General features: G+C 34.3%; 1 protein-coding gene across 2 annotated transcripts; it reads right to left on the bottom strand.

Moving 5' to 3' along the window:
• Positions 1–452: 452 nt before the first annotated feature.
• LOC127842366 (transcription factor HES-4-like) lies at positions 453–27,073 on the bottom strand. Of its 2 annotated transcripts, none has more exons than XM_052371830.1 (5): positions 26,873–27,073; positions 26,124–26,223; positions 22,407–22,502; positions 20,013–20,097; positions 453–1,499 (listed from the first exon to the last, which is right to left on the bottom strand). In XM_052371830.1, the coding sequence occupies exons 2-5, from the start codon at positions 26,187–26,189 to the stop codon at positions 1,393–1,395; spliced, it is 354 nt and encodes a 117-aa protein (XP_052227790.1). In that variant the 5' UTR covers positions 26,190–26,223; positions 26,873–27,073; the 3' UTR covers positions 453–1,392. The 2 variants fall into 2 exon arrangements, with proteins under 2 accessions (XP_052227790.1, XP_052227789.1); XM_052371829.1 differs by lacking the exon at positions 453–1,499 and adding an exon at positions 17,621–19,242.

The raw sequence follows: 27,073 nt of genomic DNA, 5'->3' as shown, positions 1-27,073 counted from the left end.
TTTTCACGGGATCTGAAGAAATACAAGTGAAATCAATTAAGCGCGAGATCATTCAATAGTGCACAAGTTCTTCTTATTAACAAACATTTTATAAATATTATTGGAAAACGAGCGTTCCCATCAAATGGGTTGTTTACATAAGTATTGTACATAACGAACATTTAGAGCATTCACGAGTACACCAACTTAATTGTGTTATTGCATTACCGAAGAAACTGTGTCTTAGTAATTGAAGGGACCTTACACGTTTTGGTAGATTGACAAACTATAAAAAAAAATGTCGTTGTAGTTATTATATTTATGAGGAAACAGTAATACTGAACATTTACCATGCTATAAACTATCAATTTCTTGCATCTTTTGACGATTTAAAAACCTGAACATAATAAAGGTTGCAATAATATCTAATTTTTATTCCCGTAACTTTGAATCAGTCCAATAATCACATAATGCGTACCGATATAACCGTGAAATATTTATAAATATAATTGTTCGATCGAATGTGAAATAAAAATTAAAATAGTAAATTATGATAAATCATAAATGTTTGAAGATTCAGAGATAATGTTTTGCTGCAATTATTTTCAGCATAATTATTGTTTTATAATTATCATTTTTAATATTTGTGCAAATATTTTGAATAAACATTTCTGAAGGTGTTTGTCGTACAACATATAATTTTAATTGCATGTGATTATCGCATCAACTTTAATTAAATGTTCCTTGCTACCAGATTCAACACATATCTATGATGTTTGCGTGGCGGCGAATCGTTATGAACATAAGGATAATCGCTGTTGTGGCTATTCGTTCAGAACCTGTGGCGAATCGTTTAGAACCTGTGGATTTGTCTGAAGGTTTGTTGTTGTTGTGTAGGCTCTAACGAGGGGGTTAATGGCATCATCAAAACGATCTGGTCCCCATTTAACCACCCAATCCATCCAATCGGCTGACTATTCTGCAGATCTTGTCCTATTGCAGTAAACTGCTGATCGGTGGTTTAAGTGTCATTCAGAAAATCGTTAAGACTTATCAGCTCCCCTTTGTTTTTGTCTTTCTATACATGTGTTTCACTTCTCCTTAAATCCATCACTTCTTCGGAGCAAGATGGTACGGAATGTCCTGGGGATGCTTGACAGACTGCGACGGTACGAAATGTCCTGGGGATGCTTGACAGACTGCGATGGTACGGAATGTCCTGGGGATGCTTGACAGACTGCGATGGTACGAAATGTCCTGGGGATGCTTGACAGACTGCGATGGTACGAAATGTCCTGGGGATGCTTGACAGACTGCGTTATCAGAACGATTGGGAACAATATTCGAATTCAATTTATCACACACATGCCGTTCGAGTCTGTCTTTTAAGGTGGAATTGTTCGTAAGAGATTCTTATAGAAACCTGGAAATCTCGTGCAGGCAGTCTGAGTAGCCGGCGACATAGGTGGCATCCCACTTAATAGACGTGTCCCCTTTCAGAGGAATAGGTTCCTCGGAGCCTAAAATATCATGTATTATTTTAGTTCTGATTACAAGTGTCCTCATGTAGGAAGATCCATAAAATGTTAATATAATGTGTAATCAATACCTCATAAAAAGTAGCACTGTTAAAAACACATTTACATTATTTAAGTATAAAATATAAAATAATAATAGTTGAGAATATTAAAAGGAGAGCCATTTCTAAAATGTCTAACTCAGTCAACTTTTAAGTTAAGACGGTATACTAGTACTTTTTTCAACGTTTCACCTTTTTACACATTCATTGTCTTAACCGTAGATTTGTTCAATCGTGATTTCATGAACTCCACTGTCATCTCCAGACTGTCCGCCTTCTCAATCTTGGAGAGCGACCAGCCTGAAATATTAACTATATATTAAGCTTTTTTATATAAACATTTGTTTTAGGTTGTCATGTTTTGTCATGCAAGTGACATATTCGTTTCATCGGCTCCACTTTCCTTGTTTCGTTAGTTGTTGTGCTTTTATTCTTACTGGATGACAGATTTCCATAGAATCTGCGGATCCTTAAAATCGTATCAAATTTATGTGAAACGCACTATGTAGACATTTTCTTTGTCTAAATGTAAAGGCGTTTTGTTCAAATGTGAATCAGACGGGTGTATAATCGGGAAACTCTTTGCGGTTACGATGGACATATCGAAACCGTTAAACCTCGTTCAACTTACACAATGAAACCGTTAAACCTCGTTCAACTTACACAATGTATCGAAACCGTTAAACCTCATTCAACTTAAACACAATGTGTTGAAACCGTTAAACCTCGTTCAACTTACACAATGTGTGGATTATATCCTTGCAAGCAACCCGCCTTTCCAATTCAATTATTTAGTCTACTAAAATTGCCACACACGTGCTCTTTCCGAATACCGTTTTGTTAGGACACGTTCAAATCCATCATTAACATCTAATTTGAATAGTATCTGTTTATTCAAGTGGACCTCCGATCTTTCTTAAACGCTCTTCATGATAATTTGGAGTACATAAGATACAGCGTGAAACTCTCGTCAGATAAACGAGATCACGTCAGCGCGTGCCCGAACAGGCGTGCACACGAGCCATAATTTATTTTGTATCTTACATTCTTCAATTGTGAAGCGCTGCTTTATGAAACAAGATTCGTTGTTCAGGCTATGTACACAGGTGTCGTGCGAGTTTATTATCCTCCCCTGTTATCGGTCATGTTTGATCGATTGCTAAATTTAAATTTACATTTTTGTTGTTACATATCTGGTACGCGTAAGAAAATAAATCTGTAAACATGGATATGTTTAATCAATCATTCACTGTGCAGCGATTTAATTATTGAAATTCGATCTCGCACAATGTTGAGAAAAAGCAATTAAAGCTACATAAACGTTTGTTTTCATTTCAATATAACGAGAATAATCGCTTTGCTGTTATAAAAGTAGTAGGTGCTGAAACGTGGTTTCGCGTTCAGTTTGTATACCCGATGGCGACAGAGAAAGTATTTGTAAGGATAAATTTTGGACATGCATGTATATTTAATTGCTTGTATTGTAGGTTTATTGTAGATTAATATATTTATAATTCGACAGACGAATTCAACTGAGAAATGCAAACAACACAACCTGCGTAAATAATAAAAGACTTTGCGCTTTTTTATCAAATGGACTTTTGTCCTAGAAAAGTGTATTCTGTTGGGCATTATTAAGAAATAAAAAAGACCATATTTAGATGTTATAATATCGAGATCATTCTTTTAAGAAAAATAGACCATAATAATTATGTGTCTTGTCCGTTCGTGTTCATTACATGGATTTTTGATATTGTTGTTTGTTCAATGTAATATATTTAAAAACGAGTCTATAAATTATAACACTGTCGACCAAGAAAATTAAAAACAAATCAGTTCCATTTTGTGATTCGAATGTATAGTGTGTGCTCCTACGAAATTATAATTATTATTATATTTCGAAATTATAATTGTTTTTAAATTTTACTGATGTGGTATTAAGTTTCTTAATATCGTTTAAACACTACAAACTTGCAGTGTCAATTCGTTGGAAGCAAAGTTATTCAATACCAATCGCGGATCTTCGAGGTGCCAATTAACACGCATGGCAGACAATCGTTATTGTCCAGCCTAGGCTATTTATCACTATTTCGAGTTGACCAAATGTGCAAACACTGCTTGCCCCGCTTTTGTCTATTATGAACAAGGCTACTTGCAATGCCTCTACGCGATGACGTTTTTATTGCTCGTGTTAGAGATTGTCTAAGTCGAAGCGGCGCTGACCCCGACAAAATTGGAACACATTCGTTTCAGAGACGCGGAGCATCTTTTTGTTACAAGAATGTCATGTCAGCTACTACTATCCAACTGTTAGGAGATTGGAAATCCACGTGTTATCAATCATTTATCAGTGACGATTTACAAACGCGACTTAATTGTGTAAGGGATATGCAAACAATTGTATGACTATTCTCAGCACAGTTCAAATTTGACTTTTTCCTACTCCTATTATCCTACTTTAGGGTTTGGACATTTTGAACTTTTATATGTATTGTAATTGTTTATTACATAAGATTATGTTTTGTCAAATTAAGATACACTGTATTTGTATTTTACAACGGTATGCGCACTATTGTTTTGTGTATTTATGCGTATGATTTAAACTTAACATTGCGCGCGCTAAATTAGTAGGAGTTTGTTAGTTAGTTTGTAGAATAAAGCTCCTTTACCCCTCACAGTATGCTGTTTGTTTTGTTTAATATAGACTATATGCTGACATAAATTATACAAGTACATCTATAAATCTCAATTGTGCCGTTGCTTCTTAAATTATACGTGGTTTGAATTCGCACTGTTATGTTGTATGATCCTTCAAATTACAATACATGTCTTACCTTCATGATTATATAAGTATTAAAAAGCATCCATATGTAGCAATAAACACAGCTAACACGTGATTTAATACGAGGTTTATTAACACTTACATAAACACTATTTTGATAACACTAAAACGGCAGAAGGCATATTTGTTGTTCGTTGGAGCCAAGCACGATGGTCTTCAGCTGAGTCAAGCAGTCGTTGATCCGAGCCCGGCGACGCTTTTCGATCAGCGGCTTGTTAGTCTGAAAGTAAGCATTCGTGTGATATAGATCTTCAAATCCACTTCCAGTATAAAAACAATATTTGTATACTCATACATGTCAGGGCGGAAACACGTGCAATGAAGTCAATATCGTTCAGTCATATATACTGGTATGTTTGTTACTTAAATGAAATGATGACATTTAAACACATTCCGAGCAATATTCGCGCATATTCTTATAAGCAATACATCGATTTACGAATAATGTACGAACGAGCAATGTATCGATGTCATTAACACATTGTTTCAATTTAAGATCACAACCACATGAACATGATTATTTATTTCAATTCTCTCGCAAAGAAAAAATAGCGTCATAATTGTTGATATATTTTATTGAGTAGATTTTAACGTTGTCACGAGTACCACCTCATCGTAGTAGTAGTAGTAGTAGTAGTTGTAGTAGTACTAGTAGTAGTAGTAGTAGTAGTAGTAGTAGTAGTAGTAGTAGTAGTAGTAGTAGTAGTAGTAGTAGTAGTAGTAGTAGTAGTAGTAGTAGTAGTAGTAGTATAAGTAGTAGTAGTAGTAGTAGTAGTAGTAGTAGTAGTAGTAGTAGTAGTAGTAGTAGTAGTAGTAGTAGTAGTAGTAGTAGTAGTAGTAGTAGTTGTAGTAGTGGTAGTTGTAGTAGTAGTAGTAGTAGTAGTAGTAGTAGTAGTAGTAGTAGTAGTAGAAGTAGTAGTAGTAGTAGTAGTAGTAGTAGTAGTAGTGGTAGTAGTAGTAGTAGTAGTAGTAGTAGTAGAAGTAGTAGTAGTAGTAGTAGTAGTAGTAGTAGAAGTAGTAGTAACAGCTGTTTGTTTATTGTTTTTATCATAATAATTATTATTGAACCATAAATATAATAATGAACGATTGATTCTGCTTGAGACAACAACAGATCATCAGACACAAAAACAAAAACTTTAAAGTATCTTAAGTCCACTTTTTTAACGTTATTGACACTTGTATATTGCGTAAATGCATAATAAATTTTTCTCCGAGCACATGCTATGTTTATTTTAAGTTTAAACACTTAATATAAGTATATGTTCTAGCGAGGTTGTACAGGAAGGAATACTAAAGTAACAAAAACAACTCAATTTTATCGTATTTTTTTAGTTTGTCTGTCAGTAAGTCTGGGTCGGATTGAGTCGAATTACGTCGGTCAGCCGTCCGTCCGGTTGTTCGGGCGGCCGGTCATTCATTCAGTCAGTTAGTCCAAAATCTATCAATAAACATCTTTGGTAAGTCGAGGCGGTGTGTGTGTGTGGGGGGGGGGGGGGGGACAAGGGATGGCGACCAGTTTGGTCTTGTCTTACTTTTATGCCTAGCTACCTTTCTTTGAGATGCCTTTCTTGTTTGTATGTCCTTTGTTGAGTCTGCAACTGTGGTTGTCATCGATATTAAGTAAGATGTTCCAAGAAAAGGCGGTCTGTAAAAACGATTTTAACTTACAGATTTTCTCGAAAATCGTTTTCTTAAATAGATAGATTTACCATGAAAACCTTCTTTAAAATGGCAAATAATATAGATCGTGTTTCGATGCATTAGCCCTAACGACATTTTTATTACGATTTTATTACCGTATGTTTTAAAATAAATTGTTTATTCATCGACTTATTTCCGCTTTTATCAAAAGTGAAATGAGTCATACCATGTTACCCCTTTCGCTACGAAGAAATGCATGATGAAAAAATAAAATGATAATAAATACATTAGCTTATGTTGATTGAAATATAAACAACAACAACACTAACAAGGACATAATAAAAAAATAAACATGATGATTATAATAATAATAATAAGAAGAAGAAGAATAAAATAATAATAATAATAATAATTATAATAATAATAATAATAATAATAATAATAATAATAAGAAGAAGAAGAAGAAGAAGAAGAAGAAGAAGAAGAAGAAGAAGAAGAAGAAGAAGAAGGAAGAAGAAGAAGAAGAAGAAAAAGAAATATAATTTAGTATAAATTTAACTTATTCAGAACTTAATAAACTATTTATTCCCGTAACAAAACCACAATGTTCAATTATTTGCACAAATGCAACCCTAAATAATAATTGTTTGCTTTGCACTTTCGACACAAATCTAGCGTTTGCAATCCCGTTCTCCTTTGTTTATTCGTCCTGAACAAACTTGTGACTTCGCACACTTATGATAAATCACTATCGAATCGAAGCCTTTTACGTACCTTTCATTCACGCGATATCTCGCGACTTTCGCATGCCAGTATACATATAAGATAGGTATTTCAACGTACATGTAGTTGTATTGATTGATTAATTGCGAAGTTGATGGTTTAAATCATTATAAAGGATGTTTAGGAATCTGCTTTAAAGAAATCGGGGAGATATACATATTAAATATTTTATATTCATATATATATGAATTTATATTGGGTCTGAGAAAAGGGGGTTTAATGCATGTCCGTAAAGTGTCGTCCCAGATTAGCCAGTGCAGTCCGCACAGGCTGATCCGGGACGACAATTTCCGCTTTTGTGATATTTTTTCTTCTAACGAAAGTCTCTTCTTCGCAAAAATTCAGTTACGGTGGAAATTGTCGTCCCTGATAAGCCTGTGCGGACTGCACAAGCTCACGCCGGGTATGCGAATACTTCGTTGACGGATGGCACTTCACTAACAGAGAACAACAAAAGCCACGCGCGAGAGGTGAGTTATTCAGCTTTTTTTGTATTAATGTTCTGTTTATTTGGTTTTTAGACACAGAACATTGTTTGGGTGATTAATGGTATAGCACTTCGTATTGCGAAGAAAGAAATTCGCGGAAAAACGGTGAATTATTAAAAAAACCGATAAAATTCCATCGATATTCAGCATGAATTGAATGATCAGTACATATTTTAACAAAATAAACATACTTGGAAATAAATCAAGAACGTGCTTACTATTCGAAATAAAAGATCAATATATCCAGTAATGTAACAACATGTTACATTTTAGTGTACATATGTATTTGAGAAAATTCAAATGTTTTAAGAGTCGCATGCACATTTTTCATCTGCACTTCGTTTACCGATCATCTAAAAGACAATGGCACTTCGTTTCCCGACATCTACACACTTTTTTTCCAGATATAACACACTTGTTGTTTGTGAATAAAAAATGCAGAATTCGCTGTGGAATACTGTTAAAGTAAGCAGGCAATAAATAAAAATGTATGTACTTAGTACGCAAATAAAAAACGAATTACCGAAGCATGTTCTTATCCCTTTGAAATATGATTATGATTTAGTATACATGTGAAAGATAAATGTTAAACAAATTGGATATGTCTAATGAGTAAAATCTATATGACCATATATTTTAAATTACGTTCTAAACGGTTGATCTAAAGCATTTATCTTTATGTCCAAATGAAGGTACTAAGGCTATTTACTTATATATTAGATAGCATGTCATGAATAATCACTCTGCTTAAACTGCATCTCAGAGATTAATATCAGCAGCGATGCAGGTCCGAAATTCTATTGGAACTTTTTGTCTCAATGCCGAAAACGACAGACAAGTTCTATCCTATATAGCACCCTAAACTTCGTTTGTGGGGGTATACTAAGTACTGACTCCATAATATGACATTTAAACATTTTATGTACGCATTCCTTTTTTCCAGAATCAGTTGTTTTTACGATTTAATTTACCCGTGTTTCTTTAAACTCAACCAATACAGTGATTTAGGGTCAGGTGAATCGCACTTCGAGCAAACGTTAGCGTCGCGTAAAGGGAAGTGCTCCCTATAAGCAGGGCTCAAAATTAAGGGAGTTTTACCATTCTCTTTTTAATTTTGTTGCTACGCATAAGTATCGTCTGGATGATGCGATTCAAATAAGCACAACCGACATAGGATTTTATGAAGAACAAATGTGTATTTGCCTCATAAAGACCACTTCACTACCGTTATCTAGAGCCCTGCTATAAGTAAAATAAAACACGATTGTGTTGATCCGCATTATCCGTTGTATTTTCTTTTCTCTGAATCTCAAGTGACCAATAAAAAAACAAGTTCATTTATTTAATAATAAATATTATCTTATTTGAAAATTGCAATTATAATAAACATAGTATAAATTTATAGTAATGTGATTTTTGAAAAATATATTTTCAAAATGTTTCGTATGAATAGCGATAATATAAATAAATGCATTTAAGGTAGAAGATAAAACTCAGTTATTAGAGTGCCCGCTTTGTTGAAAGTCTCCGTAATCTGAAGTGCCCTTTATCGGTAAACAAAGTGCCTGCAACTTTATGTATGCCACCTATTACAACATGCACTATATTTGTTTATATTTCATTGAATACTATCACAATTTCAGTATTTGAAGCACAGTGATTCCTCTACATGCTGGAATAGCAAACACTTTCTTGCAATAATTCTAAGTAGTTTTATTTTGTTAAAATGTTTACTGTTCATCCAGTTTATGCTGTTTTCCGGTCGAATTTTCTATTTTTGGGGCAAAACTGTACCATTCTTCCGTGAAATTGTGTATTCCCAATACAAAAGGATACACCATTTATCATCTCGACCATGTGTCTTGTCTTAAAAACTAATCTTTAGGATATAACTTTAAATAAAACAGAGGAACTTACCTCTCGCGCGTGGCGTTTGTTGTTCTCTGTTAGTGAAGTGCCATCCGTCAACGAAGTATTCGCATACCCGGCGTGAAGCTAATATGGGACGACAATTTACGCACATGCATGAAACCCCTTTCCACACTGCGTGGCTCATTTGCATATCCGATCACGTCAAATATTATAACTTGTGTTACAAGATAAATTGTAAAATGGCGTCCCTTTGAAGCTCGGAATAAACGGCTTTCGTTGTTTTATCTGATTTTGAAACATATTTTACTGACGGGCGGTTTTTTGCGACTATTGTACTCTTGTTGTAAGCTGTTTTACTGAGCGTTTCAATTAACTGCGTACTGCAATAATGAACTGTGTACGACAATAATGATATGAATGCTGAACTAATGAACTGTGTATTGCAATCATTAACTGTGTATTGCAATATTGAACTGCAATAAGGAACTGTGTACTGCAATAATGAACTGTGTACTTCAATAATGAACTGTGTACTGCAATAATGAACTGGTATCTGCAATAATGAACTGTGTACGGCAATAATGAACTGAATGCTGCACTAATGAACTGTGTATTGCAATAATTAACTGTGTGTTGCAATATTGAACTGTGTATTGCAATATTGAACTGTGTACTGCAATAATGAACTGTGTACTGCAGTAATGAACATGTACTGCAATAATGAACTGTGTACTGCAAATAATGAACGGTGACATGCAATAATGAACTTTGCACTGCAATAATAAACTGAGTACTGCAATTATGAAAATTGTACTGCAATACTAAACCGCGTTCTTAAATTACACGTCACTTGAAAGATACCATTATGGGAATCACATTTTTACGAGCATATTGTTCTGTTGAATTAAGTTGTTGTTAATTATGAAAGCCATAACTAAACTGTAACGTGCAGATTGCAACATTTAATTAAATTGTTGTATTTCTTTATTCATTAAAAGGCTAAAAAAATATTGAAATCTTGTATATTTCTTTCGATATTTATTTTAATTAAAAATTGAATTAAGATAAGATTTTGTGTCGGGAAATAGCTTTATATCTAATCCTTTTTATTTGTTCCTTTCAATTCGACATAAAAGATCCACTTTCAACAAAACACTCTACTAAGCCATTCTTGCACGCACGTTGAATCAAGTATGCTGAAGATAATAAATACGTTTTTCGACTTTTTATTATAACATTGAACGTATTTTGTGTTGAAGCATAGGTTTAATCAACCCGGACCTTCAATACTCTTCCGATCTACCACAAGATCAATTTGTTCATTTTATGGTTTAAATGCAATTCAAAGGTGTTTTGCAAATTCGATTCAGAAAAGCTTTCACGCGATCTGAAGAAATACAAGCGAAATCAATTAAGTGCGAGATCGTTAAATAGTTTACATATTCTTTTTATGAACGAACATTTGATAGATGATAGTGGAAAACGAGCGTCCCCATCAAATGGGTTTTTGACACAAATATCGTACCTAATGAGCATTTACAAGTTAACCAACTAAATTGCGTTATTGCATTACAGAAGAAACTGTTTTTTTTTAATAAGTTATTTACGAACTTTTCTTTTTTAGAAGTTTCAACTACCATCAATTTAAAGACACAATGAATTTCGAATTTATGTTAACGCGTTTAAAATTAATAAATCTTGTTTTGCTTTTATTGTCGTTATTTCTTTGTTGTTTGTAATTGTTTGGTAAGCGGCAACTTCTTAGAAAATATGCTTATTTTTTAAGCACATATAATAAAAAAATGATTAATTCATGGCCATCAGAAAGATCCACGACATCTTATTTTTACATAATTATTTAACATGTACGTGTGCATATTTTTCGATGGTTTTATGTGAAGTTTTATTAAAAGAAATATGTGTGCAGTGTTTTGATTTTCTGCTTTACAATTTCGCAGAGAATACAACATTATAATCTACAAATTGATCCCATGTGGGAAAAATCTGAGATAATGAAACAAGTTGGTAAAAAGGGTGCTTTATAAAAGGGTCTTTTCTTACGAATATGGCTTACCAGATAAGTTTTGTATAGATAAAAGATGTGACATTTCATAATTGCTGACATGCTCTATGTGACCGCATGGTTGTGATACTGAATCAAGTAGCGTATAGAATTGTTCAACCTCGTGATTCTAATGTTCCTGAGCATTTAACATTACATCTTCAAAAAATCTAGATATACGGCATCAAAGGCGCCTGTGAGAGACTAAGACTTGCAGGAACCACCTGTCATGGGTGGACAGATAAATGGGCGTGTTGTGTTCATTTCCCATGTCTGCTAGGGCCATAATTTTTAATTAAAATGACAGTTTCACCGAGCTGCAACCTCTGCTAGTGTCACTGTTGTTGTAAGAATTAACAGAGACAGGGCATTCCAAGGTGAGCAGGGATGCTCCAAATAAGTTATAATTAGATCTGATGTTTAGGGCCCATTCTTGAACTTCGACTGGTCAGGCCTAGAACTCATGCGTATTAATTATTTGAATTTCTATTGCAAGTCGCCCAACTCTTCAGTGTACTTAAAACCTTGAAACAAGTAGGTTGGTCACTCATGTGCTAGTAGACTCTGAAACTAGTGGGTCTGGCACGACTGTTAATCATTTTTGGGGACTACAGATAGCAATATGCAGTAAGTAATATTTTTGTTACCTCATAATTGTCAGCTTTATACGAAAATTAATTTTCCTTATAGCTAGTATTCCTAATATTTTATCAGTAAATTTTTGATATCTCTATAAGATTAGATTTTTGGTAAAGGGCAGGAAAACCACATAGTGTTATATGTTAATTGATTGATTGTATAAGTGTGATCTGTATGAATGTACAATTATGTATTCATGCGATATTCTTTGTATCATGACCTATACAACCTTTGTTAAATCATGTATTTTATATAATGCATGTGTCTGAATGAATGCTGTTGTATGTCTAGGTAACATTGTTATTTGCAGATAACCGTCTTCGAGTCTTAACATCTTCGTCGTCTGTACGTCATTTAACATCTCTTGGCGTCAATCAATAAAGTGACGAATTTTATTATACAAGACACGTGTGTTGCTTTGTCTTCTAAGCCCTCAAAAGGCGATCGTGCCAGGAGTTGTGTCTCTATACTCCGTGGTACAGATATTGCATAATTTAAAGTTATTGCGAAAGGAACTTGACAATTATTGCATCGAAAAAGTTACTGCGTAACCTCTGTTTCCTACAGCGCCAATGAAATAGTTATCCTTTAATTGATATTAAAGGGGCCTTTTTACATATTTTGGCATGTTTTAAAGTTTGTCATTTAATGCTTTATATTGATAAATGTAAACATTCAATTTAAAAGCTCCAGTAAAAAATCAAAAATAAAATTTAAAAAAGGAAATAAAAAGTAGCCCGCACCAGGGCTCTAACCAGTGACCCCCGGGATCCTGAAGTAAAAACGCGTAAGCCAACTGAGCTATCCTGCCAAGCATACTAAGATGCGTATTTTATACGTTATATAAGCAATCTTCGTAGTTTCACAAAATTAAACGACAACAACAGAACTCTCCAAATTATTCAATCGTTTCGCGTTGCAACGCTTTATAATTTTTAGGTTTTTAAATCGTCAAAAGATGCATATAATGGCTATAGTAGACCATGGCAAATGTTCAGTAATACTGTTTCCACACAAATATCATATCTAAACCGAACATTTGCGAATCTGAAACAACTTTTTTCAATTTTGTCAATTTACCAAACCGTGAAAATATCCCTCTAAATTTATATCCCTTAACTGTTAACCCGTCCAATAATTCATATTGCGAACCGATACCGTGTTATATTCATAAAAAAACCCGTTCGACCACATGTGAAAGAAAAATAAATTTAATAGCAAAGTATGATAAATCATAAATGTTTAACGATCAAGAGATCACGTATTGCAGCGATTATTTTCAGCCAATAAAGTGCAATTTGTTGGATAACAATTTCCAAAGATGTTTGTAGTATAAAATATTACTTTAATTGCATGTAATTATCACATCCATTTTATCAAATGTTCCTCTCTACCGAATTCAACACATATCCAGGATGTGTGCGTGGCGGCAAAACGATATCTACATGTGGCAAATCGTTCTTTGGCAAATCGCTGTTGTAGCTGAGCGTTGAGAACCTGTGGCGAATCGTTAACAAGCTGTATCGAAACGTTGTGTGGCAGATCGTTACCTATCGCAAGTCGTTATGGAACTTTGGTGAACATTAATGTGGAAAATCGTTATATCTGGCAAATAGTTATATGCTGCAAATCGTTATTGACCTGTGACTATTCAAGATGAAGCAAATTGTTAGTAGTGCGTTATCGTTATCTGATATCATTCTCTACTTTGACAGTCCATGCAGGAATAAGACGAAATTACATCGCCTGACGTCAGTCACTTTAATCATTCAATAATTCAAGCTTTACTAAATGACACAACAATACTACCCAAAACTGACACATTACTTTTAAAAATCGTTTTTCTTAGGTTTTGGATTAATGTTCAATCGTAGCTGGATTATACTTTTTTTTGTATCTTTGTTTGCGAATCGATCGATGATCTAACATATTATATCAATAAAAGCGGTATCATCTTTTACTTGTGATTCCTCAAATTCTTCCGCAATAATTATACAACGGAAAAAAACAAAAACAATATTATGGGAGACGGAAAACTACAACGGGCGAGCCATGGTATGGTATTGCGCAGGGGGGGGGGGGGGGGTTAGAGGGTTAGGGTTAGGGTTTGGGTTAGTGTTAGGGGTCGGGTTAGGGTTTGGGTTAGCCTAAACCCAACCCTAACCCTAACCAGACCCCTAACCCTAACCCTTACCCTAACCCTTTTTTGGGGTTATCACCCCTGACCATGCCTCGCCCGTTGTAGTTTTCCGTCTCCCCAATATTATATTGTCATTTGATTGTTGGTTAGTTCTCATATGAAATTGCGGATTACCCGATATTTCTAACTACGTCCCCCATCAAATTACCGACAGCATCAGTTCGTACAAACTAATCAGGGACAGACAACACTACACGCCTAAACAGGAGTTTCAGTTAGAAAAGACTTCAATTAAACGAAACATTTCATAAAAACGGAAAGTTCTTTTTCACGGAAAAGTCCAGCACAAGTTAGCTTATGGGACATTCATAACCAATAAGCCCCCGAAACTGTATACGAGATTACAGTAAATACTTTTTTATTTTATAATTTAGCGTATCATGATTCTCAATTTTTTTCCAATAAAAAAAAAATAAGACCATGTAATTTTATAATGTCATTGATACCACAATGCTGTATGGTATGTTTGTCCGGGCGATGTCAATTACCTCGACGTAGAATTGCATTTTTCATTAGAGCAAAAAATGAATATTTTTGGCAAAGGAAAATGTTAATTTACTCGAGCATATCAAACGTTTCAATTTAATGTAATTGGATTGTAAATGTCTTCCTTTATGCTAAATGACTTTAATATTTAATATCGTGACGACTTAACAAACTTCTTATTCATAAACTTAGCAATTAATGATGATGGGCGAATTTGATTAATGAATTTGATGTGAATTTGTGATCAAAGATCAAGTTGATTTTGAAACTGAATGAGTAAAGATGCAAAAAATGCGTATGAACACAATATAAAATAAAGCGATTACATGATTTATACTTACACATTTCTACCTTGTTTAGAATAGGAAAACTATTTTCTTTTGTGAGATTTAATTTCATTGCATATGACGTTAACAAGCTTAATTAAATGACATTTTGCGCATACAATTATGCATAAATCAATCCTAGTTGTAATTATATATTTAAAAAGGCACAGTGTTTCCTTAATGTCTTGAAGATTTGCAAGAAAATACGTAAACGGGTACATATCAAATAAATATGGTGTAAAAATATATACAAAAAAAGGACAACAAACATATTCATTTTTATACAATATAAATTTACAGAGTCAGCAAAAGAGAGTTAGTTCATGCAGTTCCTACTTATTTTATCGACCAGATCGTCGCAATAGTCTTATAAGGGCAAGGGAAGTTTGACAACGCAAAGTGTTACGCATTTTATGGAGAGCCGCCGAGCACTACAAATGACATGAGCGTCGTTTTTGAAAACCTGACTTATTGCATGTGCGTAAAGTGTCGTCCCAGATAAGCATGTGGGGACAAATCAAAGACACACTTTCGCCTAAACTTGATTTTTGTTTAGAAGAAAGAATTGTTTGGAATGAAAAAATCAATATGACCGGAAAGTGTTCTCACAGAATAGCCTGCACACTTTAGTGTGGGACGCTATTTTACGCAAATGAAATTAACCACTTATTTTATAGATCGCGGCTTATATTATTACAATGACCGTTTATTTGTATTAATCGTTTCATCAAGGATCTCCACGAAGCGTCCTTTTGTAGACCGATTTCTAAAACGTAAAATTCATGCGCGTTGAGGTAAATTTACAGCCAGAAGGGGTAATGTTGAATTACGATTAACATAAACGTGTTGTCCTCTGATAAAGAATACAGATTACAGTGAACGAATTTTAAAAATGTAATAAAAAAAGAATGTTCGACAAAAAATAAATACACGACAAAAATGCAATTTCTAAAACGATCAATATAATACAAATGATTCGATTAATACACTTTCATCTTACTTTAACACTTTATTAAAATTCTTACATATAGAAAAGCTGAGCCTCTACACATGACAATAAAAGATGAAAACGACCTCTACGTTATGGCGTAACAAGCTTTGTCATTGTTCATCGGAGCAACGACGCATAGTTCAAAGTTCAAACCATTTCCTTTATGGCCGATTTCACTCACACAACTACTTATCAACCAGGGAGATCGTGCAAAACTGACTTGTAGAGAAACGAAAGTCAAATGCCGTATTAAACTGCGTAATTTTCCTATATTTAATTTCCCATAAACGTCTTAGCATGGTCATTTATTACCTTCTATTAGCAGATCCATATACTATTTGGTGCTGCCTGGCTGGTCACTATTTTGCAACTGGGCCTGGAGTGAGGTTTTCTATTTCTTATATTTTACCAAACATGTTTGTGCAGATAAATGTTAATAGAAATAAAAATTAATAACACAATTTAAATTTCATAAATATTTAGATACTATTAATAATATGTACCGTATTATTGTTGTGCGCGAGTTGTTTCCCTGCAAAAGTTGGATACGGAAAAATTTGCTTATTTACACAAAATTCATTTTTATTGTAAAGCATTTCACATATTGAGATACATTTTATATATAGATAACTGGGCATATCACAGACAACATGTTGCAAAATATTGATCCCAAATATAGCATGTTTTTAATATTTAGATGCGATTAATAATAAAACACACACACTCGTGACCTGCCATACGAATCGTTACTATTAATAATTTGTACGGTATTATTGATGTGCGCGAATTGTCTCCCTGCGAAAGTTGGACCCGGAAAACTTCGCTTCTTTACACAAAATCCAATTTTATTGTAAAGTATTCCACATATAGAGATACATTTTATATAGAAATATCTGCTTTTATTACAGACAACTTGTTGCAAAACATTAATCCCAAATATAACATTTAATTTTTGTATCTTTAAAGATGTAATTAATAATAAAAAACATACACTGGTGACCTGCCAAACGAATCGTGCGTTTACCCCAAGTATATAAAGCAAAAATAACTCGGATGTCAAACTTGCATAAATTTTACACATAGCCATTCTAGTGGGCACTATTACATGCGCGCGCATCTTTACAGGGCACTATTCAAAATAACGGACCTGTGTAGTTTATATACGAAAGAAGAAAAAATTAATGTGAGGTATCATATGTATCTGCACACAAATGTTCGGTATAATATAATAAATAGAAAACCTCACTTCAGGCCCAATGGCAGAATAGTGACCATATGGCCCTCAGTGAGGTTTTCTATTTCTTAATTAGTCAGTTAACAGTTATTCTAGCTAAATTGATTGATGAAAACGCTGATTGTACTAACCCAATGTTTCGAGATAAGTATGTCAGTCGGACATTTGGTTCAAACGAATAATTTTACCAGTAATCAAGATGTCAAAAATGTTGAAGATCAGCAACATTAAATCTCATGGTTCTTACAAAGCTTTTCCATTTAACTTTTCATGTGTGTGTATATAAAATTATATAAATGACTACTTATCACCCAACTTATTTGTATACAGATTAAATTTTAAAATACGCATCTATATGAAAAGACTTAAAAGTAATATTTATTATAAGAAAGCAACTTTAAAGATTATGCTATTTTGAAATCAATAAACCTTGTTGCAGCATTGTTTTTATGTTTATGAATGTCATTATATTCGCAATGATAATAAACACATATGCACAAGAAATCATGTTTATTCTGTGTAATGATTTGTAATCGTTATTTATTAGACCTTCATATGTCTAAATTTTTCTAAGTTAAAATCCAGTAATTTGTTAACAATCAGGATTAATATTAAATGGGGCGCTGCAAATAAAAGTCAAAGTTTAAACAAATCGTTTCAAAGGAGAAATATTTCATTTATTGCCAATGTGTATTGCAAAAATGTTTTAAATTGCACATGTTTTTATACTACAAATGGATATTGCTTTTGGGTTGGTTCAATAAATAGAAAATTATCTGATTTCCATGCGATAGTTAAGCAACACGTCTTACCCGCGGATATCTATACTTGCTTGTGTTGTTGTTGTTGTGTGTTCAATGACTTATCCGTGTGTTAAGTCCATGTATCCTCAATGATTAAACAAGTACTAAACCAAAATACGTGAATGTAATTTACCAATTCAAAACTAATTAAGCCTATATGTTAAAAATGAATTTAATAACTTCGTGGTAAATTTATGATAGTAAGTTTCCGTGCATGATCAGCTTTATAAATGAAAATACAAATATAAATATGTTTAAAAATAAATAAATAAATAAATATATATATATATATATATATATATATATATATATATATATATATATATATATATATATAGTTTCAAATCTATATGTATCAGATATGTTGAGACACAACCACACATAATCGATACGATCACCATGGTCGCCAGCAAGGTATCGTATCAGCGTTGTGAGTAGGCGCAGTGCGAAATTGCAAGCTTTTACAAGATGGAGCATATATAGAACAAGCCAATCCTTGAGCGCGTTGTGTGGTATCAATGCTGTCTGATTGTCCATTTGGGGTTGAGCACACTGCGACATATTGGGTACATTCTGAGCTATTCATACATTCAGTTTGTGCATTTGGTTTTGAACACACAACCGCATATTGGGTCAATTCTGAATTATTCATACATAGTGGCTGTGCGTTTGGTGTTGAAAACGTTAAAACGTCACGGGCGCGTTCTGAGCAAATGCTACTTTGAGACATGGCATTTTGTGTTGGAAAAGTATAAATTCTTTGAGAGTTAACTGAAACACATGAATTGTTAGTTAGGGGTATGATATTTATGAAGGTTTGCGGTTCGTGTGTATGCTCAATTGAGGGGTTTAATGGCATCATCAAAACGACCTGTTCCCCATACAACCATCCAATCGGCTGACTGTTCTGCCTATCTTGTCCGGTGGCAGTTAATTGTTGATCGGTGGTTTCAGTGTGAGTCAGAAAGCCGTTAAGACTTATCCGCTCCCCTGTGCTTTTCTCATTTGATACATGTGTTCCATTTGTCCTTAAATCAATCATGTCATCGCTGTAAGATGACACGGAATGTCCTGTGGATGTTTGACAGACTGCGTTATTGCTCGTAGTGTACGCATCAGAAAGATTGTTAAAAATATTCAATTTCAATTTATTACACACATGCCGTTCGAGTTTTTCTTTTAAGGTGGTATTGTTCGCAAGAGATTCTTCTAGAAACCTGGAGATATCGTGCAGGCATTCTGAGTAGCCAGCGACATAGGTTGCATCACACTTAATAGACGTGTCCCCTTTCAGAGGAATAGGGTCATCGGAGCCTAAAATATCATGTAATATTTTAGTTCGGTTAACAACTGTCCTCATGAACGTAGATCAATGTAATGTAATCATAATGAATTATCAATACCTCTTAAAAGCAACACGGTGAAAACCGCACATTATTATTATTTAAGTATAAAATATAGAAATAATAACAGTCAAGAATATTAAAAGGAGACCCATTTCTCTTACAAACAGCTAGTATTATACGATAAAGGAAACTATAAAATCAAAACACTAATTCAATTATTAAAGTTTGAGTCAACGCCTTGGAACGTTAAATGCAAAGCAATCGAATTTGGTGACTTGACTAACCTCACAATTAGCCCAGTAAAGCTCATAAAAACATTTACGTGTATTCATACATATTAGGTAGAAGCGGCTTCATGTAACCAAAATGAAACATTGCATATAAGAGTGTATGTATTTTATTAATTACAAAGTTAACATGTCTCATTAACATACTAATTTTAAATTAATATAAGTATCATCAAGCTTTCCATACAATTTATTCATTTACGTTAGATGTATGTTAATTTATTCTCTTATTGCCCATGCTGGTGTTTACAAAAATGCTCCCGGTTTCATGGTGCTCAAAAACTGTGTACATCTAAGACATATGCCGAGACAAACTCGTTAGAAAATGTTACTTTTTACAACATATTCGATCAGCAAATTAATAATTATAAAGGTATATCACAGTTAACTTTTCAGTGGTGACTGTATACTAGTTTCAACGTTACACGTTTTTACACATGAATTGTCTTACCCGTAGCTTTGTTCAATCGTGATTTCACGAACTCCACTGTCATTTCCAGAATGTCCGCCTTCTCCAACTTGGAAGTGCGACCGGCCTGAAAAATATTAACTCTATAAAGCTTTCAAGATAAACATTTGTTTTAGGTTGTCATGTTTGTCATGTAAGATAACAACCTTTTCGGCTCCACTGCCCTTTTTTCGTTAGTTGCTTGTTGTGTTTTTATCCTTACTGGATGTCAGATTTCCAAAGAATCTGCGGATACTAAAGATTGTATCAAATTTAAATGAAACGCACTATATCATTGTTTATGCTTTAAAGTTAAGGCGTTTTGTTTAATGTATATCAGACGGGTGTATAATTGGGAAACCTTTTGCGGTTACGAATGACATATCGAAACTCATTTGTCAATCGTATTTTTTTGTTAAGCTCCAGATGGAGCTCACTACCATCTCTCTACCCTAAACATAAATGTTTCCGTGCATCACTAGTGATCAGTATGACTTATCATATTGATGGGCGCTAAACATGCTCGACCACGCATTTCCAATGCAATTATTTAGTTTGCTAAAATTGCCACACACGTGCTCTTTCCGTATACCGTTTTGTTCGGACACGTTCAAATCCCTCATTTACATCTAATTTGAATAGTATCTGTTTCTACAAGTGGACCTTCGATCTTTCTTAAACGCTCTTCGTGATAATATGGAGTACATGAGATACAACGTGAACTCTCGTCAGATCAACGAGACCACGTAAGCGCGTACCTGAACATGCGAGCACACGAGCCATTATTTATTCCGTATCTTACATTATTCAATTGTGAAACGCTGCTTTATGAAACAAAATTCGTTGTTCAGGTCATATACCCAGGTGTCGCGCGATTTTATTATCCTCTACATTTATCGGTCAGGTTTGATCGATTGCTAAATTTAAATTTACATTTTTCGTTCAGACTCATCTGGCACGCTTAAGAAATTAAATATGTAAACATGGAGGTTTTTAATCAATCATTCGCTGTGCAGCGAGTTAATTATTGAAATGCGATCTCTTACAATATTGAGAAAAGGCAATTGAAGCTTTATTAACGTTCGTTTTCATTTCAATATAACTTGAATAATCGCTCTGCTGATATAACAGAAAAGAAGAGACTAACGTTGTTGCGCGTTCGATTTGTTTGTCTGGCGTTTGCCGTCTTTTTGTCTTTTGTACCCGATTGCAATGTCATTTTAAGGAGAAATTTCGGACATGTATGTATATTTAATTGCTTATATTGTAGGTTTATATATTTATAATTCAACAGGCGGATTCAACTGAGAAATGCGAAAATACAACCTGCGTGAATAATGAAAGACCAAGCGCTTTTTATCAAATGGATTTTTGTCCAAGAACATTTCATTTTTTATGTTTAAATATCAAAAAAGGCATCATTAATATTATCTACATGAGCGAAGATACTGCAGTTTTCATTGTATATGTCGAGATCACTCTTTCTTGCAAATTGGCCGCGTGTGTCATGTCCTTTCGTGTTCATTACATGGACTTTTGATGTGGATGTATTTTCAATATTATACATTTAACAACGAACCTATCAATTATAGCACTATCGACCAAGAAAAATTTAAACAAATCAGGTGCCTAGTGAATTATCATCAATCGAAAATCACTAAAGCCTATCATCCATCACTTGAAGTACACGTCGTTTGAACATTCATTATATAAGTTAAAAGTTATATTTTATCAAAAAATTGTTAAAATAATATAAGTTTAACCGACGAACCAAAATTATTATTTCTCGAAGTGTTTGTTTTTATTTTGTCTCAACCGCACCTTAATGGTGTAGTTTTAGTAAGATTGTGCGCCTTGGTTGAAGTCCTTGGTCTAACTACCGAGGAAGGAAATATGTTTCTATATTCTGTTCCTGCTTTAATAAAAATTATGTTAGACGGTAGACTTATCCAAATTTTACATTTGTGTTAGTTGAATCACATGTATTATAAGACTATTATTAACAAGTCCATTTCACCTGATGACTATTTAACTGTTTCGAGTAAAACCGCAGTTTCCACATTAAATTTATTGTTTTTTTGCTTTTTTGTCCTTTGACTTTGGTTTTATAAATTCGTATCGCAAAAATATAATAATTGTATTATTTAAGTATCAGAGAAAAAGTCACAACGTTACATTAATGGGAATTATATTATCTACAAATTCTTTTTATGCATATTTCAAAACCTCATACTTAGATTATGAATTGCAATAAAAACAAAACTACTTATTTCGAATTTCAAATAACCATATTGGTACCAATATGCGTCCAATAAAACATCAATTAGCAAAAGTTAACACTATCATAGAAGCGATTTAAATATTTCTTAACCTTACACATTAACAACAACAACATACTTGTTGTTCGCTGGAGCCAAGCACTATGGTCTTCAGCTGAGTCAAGCAGTCGTTGATCCGAGCCCGGCGACGCTTTTCGATTAGCGGCTTGTTAGTCTGAAATTAAGCATTCGTGTGATATAGATCGTCAAATCCACTTCCGGCATGATGAAATATTTCTATACTCATACATTTCAGGACGGAACACGTGCAATGAAGTCAATATCGTTCAGTCATATATATGTGTGTTACTTATGTGAAATGTTGACATTATTAAAAAAGAATATTCCGCGCAATATTCGCGCATATTCTTATACGCAATTACATCGATTTACGAATAATGCACGAACAATCAATGTATCGAATCTCATGAACACATTATTTCAATTTAAGAGAACAACCACATAATAATTTATTGCAATTTTCTTGCAAAGAAAAAATGGCGTCAATTGTGTTGAGATATTTTATTTGATAGGTTTTTAATTTGTCACGAGTACCACCTCATCGTATAATTTCTACGTTCATAAGTTTATGTCAATGTAAATATGTAAATGAACAATAAATGAACAATAATTTGTTGACAATAATCACAAATTATGTATTCAAGTTCATCTTGTTATTGATTCATATTAATGTACTATTGACAAATAATTATTAAGCCTATATTTTTTCTTGTTTAATGTGATTTAATCAATGCAAATTGAATACAATATCGTTTCTAATCTCCATGTAATAAATTAATTTCCTTGGTGGGAGAAAGATTTGAGATTATCGATGATTTCTTTACAGTGGTATATATTTGTTCAGTAGTAGTAGTAGTAGTAGTAGTAGTAGTAGTAGTAGTAGTAGTAGTAGTAGTAGTAGTAGTAGTAGTAGTAGTAGTAGCAGCAGCAGGAGCAGCAGCAGCAACAGCAGTAGCAGTGGCATAAGTAGTTGTATTATTTGTAGAAGTAACAGTTGTATATTTATTGCTTTGATTATAATAATTATTTTTGAACCATATTTATAATATTGAATGGTTGATTCTGCATTAGATAGCAACAGATCAACAGACACAAAAACAACAAATTTAAAGTATATGTAGTCCACTTTTTTTTATCGTTTTCGACACTTGTATATTGCGTAAATGCATAACGATGGTCCCAATTCAAAATTCCGAACCTACATTTTTTGGCATTTCGCGATTTTGATACTGTGCAAAGCGGGAAATCAATGCGCATATACCCCCAAAATAACGAACTAGTTAACCAATCGCAACAGCTCAAAAAAGTCATGTGATGTAATGACGAACCGCAATTGAATGAAGTCAAAATGACGAAGCTGCAAAAAATTGTAACTTCGGCATTTTGCGCGCTAATTATATTATTTAAGTATCAATATAGCCATGTATGTTTAAGGTAAATTGACGAAGCTATGGATCCCAGGATTGAGCCCCTGTTTGAGCACTTGCCTTGTTAGCGACTGGGTTCAGGATTCCATCCCTGGTCTGAGAACTAGCAACGTAAGCGTCGGATCCCGGTTTCGAGTCCCGAAGCACTCGCTTCATAAGAGAATTGTCCATGGATTTTGGATTCGAACCCGGGACCCTTCTTGTAAAGGGCGATTGCTCTGACCGGGGCTCGATCCCGGGAACCATCGTTTACGTGGGGAGAGCTAGATGCCTAAGTTTTCGGCGGTCCCTGGGTTTGAATCACGGTGGAGCATTAGCCCTGAAAGCTTTGGGTCTCTAGATCGAGCCTCGGTGCACCAACAGTGACAGGTCCCGGCTTCGAGCCCCAGTCTGAGTACTAGCCCTGAAAGCTATGGATCCCGGGTTCAAGCCTGTGTCTTACCACTTGCCCAGTAAGGGAAGGATCCCGTTTGCGAACCTCAGTCTGAGCACTCGCACCGAAAGCTACGGGTTCACACAGGGACTCGAACCAAACAGCCGTCGCTAACATACCATACTGAGCACTCGCCTTCTAAGCGACCGGTTGCCGAAATGAGCACTAGCTCCGTAAGCAACATTTCCTGGTTTCGAGTCCCGGAATAAGAGCTCGCCTTGCAAGCGATGGGTGTTCGGGTTCGAGCGCCGGTCTGAGCACTAGCCCTGTAACTATTAATCCCGCATTTTTCGGGTCCGGCGCTTAGACTATGACTTGGATCAGGGTCCGTTCGCTTAAATGGTAAGTACTTAGCCGGGATTTTAGCCCGGGGCCCATAGCACACAGGATGAGTGCTCGGGCAGGGCCTCCAAACCGGGACCCGTTACGTAGAGTGCGAATGCTCAGACTGGGGTCCCAGTCGCTTACAGGGAAAGTCCTTGGACTGGGGCTAAAACCCAAAGACCCATCGTTCAAAAAGGGAGCTATCAGGCCTGGATTCGAAACCGGAATCCGTCGCTTATGTGGCTAGTTTTCACACCAGCGTTCGAACCCTGAGCCCAGTCGCTAACTTGGCGATTGCTCAGATAGGGTCTCAAATCTGAGATCCATGGCTTACATGGCATGTGCTCAGACAGGGTTCGAATCGGGGATCTATAGCTTACAGGGATAGTGCTCAGACCGGCGCTCGAACCCGAGCATCTAGTAGTATAAGGGGTACTAATTGTGATAAAACGGTAAAGATGAAACGCCGATCTGATTGGTTAAACTTAAAGTAGTGGCCTCAACTTAGTAGGTCCCACAAGTTATTTAGTTGAGGCAACAACTAATAAGTTGTGGGAACAAGTTATGAAGTTGTCCCCACAAGTTTCTAAGTTGAGGCCTCAAGTTGTTCCCGCAAGTTATTAAGTTGAAGGAATAACTTAGTAAGTTAAATGAACAAATTACAAAGTTGAGGCTTCAACTTAATAAGTTTTGGGAACAAGTAAGGAAGTTGTGGCCACAAGTTACTAAGCTGAGGTCTCATCTTAATAAGTTGTGGGGACAACGTACTTAGTTGTTTCCACAAGTTATTTTAAAAGTTGTTTCCACAAGTTATTAAGTTGAAGCCACAACTTATGAAGTTGTTCCCTCAACTTTATAAGTTGTTCCCACAAGTTACTAAGCTGAGTCACAATATAAATAAAGAATTGCGGTTGTCACCTCTGTGCCACCGTGTAAAACAGAAAAACACGCCTTGCTTTGCTATATCTAATGGAAAACAGTGGAATAATTTATTCTATTGAAACGATATCTATTACAATTAGCTGTCCAATTTGCCGAAACATCACATAAATGCAAGTCTAAATGACGAAGATACATTTTACAGCAGATTTATTAACTTAACGTCAAATTAATTCCATACGAACATGCTCTATCACGAGACACTTTTAAAAATGTTAAAAATAATATTTATTTGATTTTGTGCAAGAAATGTTTAACAAAAATACGTCTCTTGAAAACTTGTGTTTTTGTAAGTTCGGCATTTTGAATTGGGACCATCGATAATAAATATTTCTCCGAGCACATAATATAATTATTCAAAGTTTCAACACTTAATATAAACATATTTTCCACCGAGGTTGTATAGGAAGGAATACTAAAGTGACAAAAACAACTACATTTTACCGTATTTGTATTCAGTCTGTCAGTCAGTCTGGGTCGGTTTGAGTCGGATCGAATAGGTCAGTCGGTCGTTCGGTTGTTCGGCCGGCCGGCCATTCAGTCAGTTATTCCAAAGATAGATCAATAAACATCTTTGGCTAGTCGAGGCGGTGGCGGGGGGGGGGGGGGGGGGCGACAAGTTCGGTATTGTTAAAGTTCTATGCCATCCTACCTTTCTTTGCGATGCCTTTTTTGTTTCCACGTCCTTTGTTGAGTCTGCAACTGTGGTCGGTGCCATCGATATCCAGTAAGGTGTTCCAAGAAAAAGCGATCTTTAAAAACAATTTCAACTAACAGATTATCCAGAAAAACGTTTTCTTAAATAGATTGCATTGTTTTATCAAAACTATTTATATAAAAAACAACACTATTTACAATGCATACCTTCTGTAAAATGGCAAACAATATTGTACTTGTTTCGATACATTAGCCCTTGCGACATTTTTATTACGATTTTATTACCGTATGTTTTAAAATAACTTGTTTATTCATCGACTTATATCCGCTTTCATCGAAGTGAAGTGAGACACATTACGTTGCCCCTTTCACTAGGAAGAAATGTATAATGAAAACATAAACTTATAATAAATACCTGAGCTTATGTCGATTGAAATTAAAACAACAAAAAGCCTTGCATTTACATAATAATAAAAATAATAATTTTCATTATTATAAGTATTTATTGATTATGAAAAATAAAAATAAATAAATAAATAAATAATAATGATAAAAGTAATAGTAATAATACTACTAATAATAATAATAATAAAAATAATAATAATGATACTGCTTATAATAGTAATAATAATAAAAAAATAGAAAAAATAAAATAATAATGATACTGCTTATAATAATAATAATAATAATAATAATAATAATAATAATAATAATAATAATAATAATAGTAAAAAATTAACTTACCCAAATCTAAATTAACTATTATTCCCGTTACAAAAAACCACAATATTTGCACAAATGTGAAACTCCCAAAATAACAAGTGTTTGATTGAACTGCATTGAACTTTCCACAAAAATATATCGTGTGCAATCCTTCGCTCCTTTGTTAATTCGTCCTTAACAAAGATGAACCGCCTCACACTTATGATAAATCACTATCGAATT

The sequence above is a fragment of the Dreissena polymorpha genome, chromosome 8, assembly GCF_020536995.1.
Source record: "Dreissena polymorpha isolate Duluth1 chromosome 8, UMN_Dpol_1.0, whole genome shotgun sequence".
NCBI lineage: Eukaryota > Metazoa > Mollusca > Bivalvia > Myida > Dreissenidae > Dreissena > Dreissena polymorpha.
The sequence above is the reverse complement of the archived record's forward strand: the minus strand, read 5'-3'. Positions and strand labels throughout refer to the sequence as shown.

Coding starts and splice junctions, on each gene's coding strand:
- LOC127842366 (XM_052371829.1), bottom strand. CDS start 26,189: ATGGCACCGACCACAGTTGCAGACTCAACAAAGGACGTGGAAACAAAA. Junction 22,503..26,123: donor AAAAGGCATCGCAAAGAAAG/GTAGGATGGCAT, acceptor GCTTAATTTCAG/ACTAACAAGCCGCTAATCGA. Junction 19,243..20,012: donor ACGATTGAACAAAGCTACGG/GTAAGACAATTC, acceptor ATGATATTTTAG/GCTCCGATGACCCTATTCCT.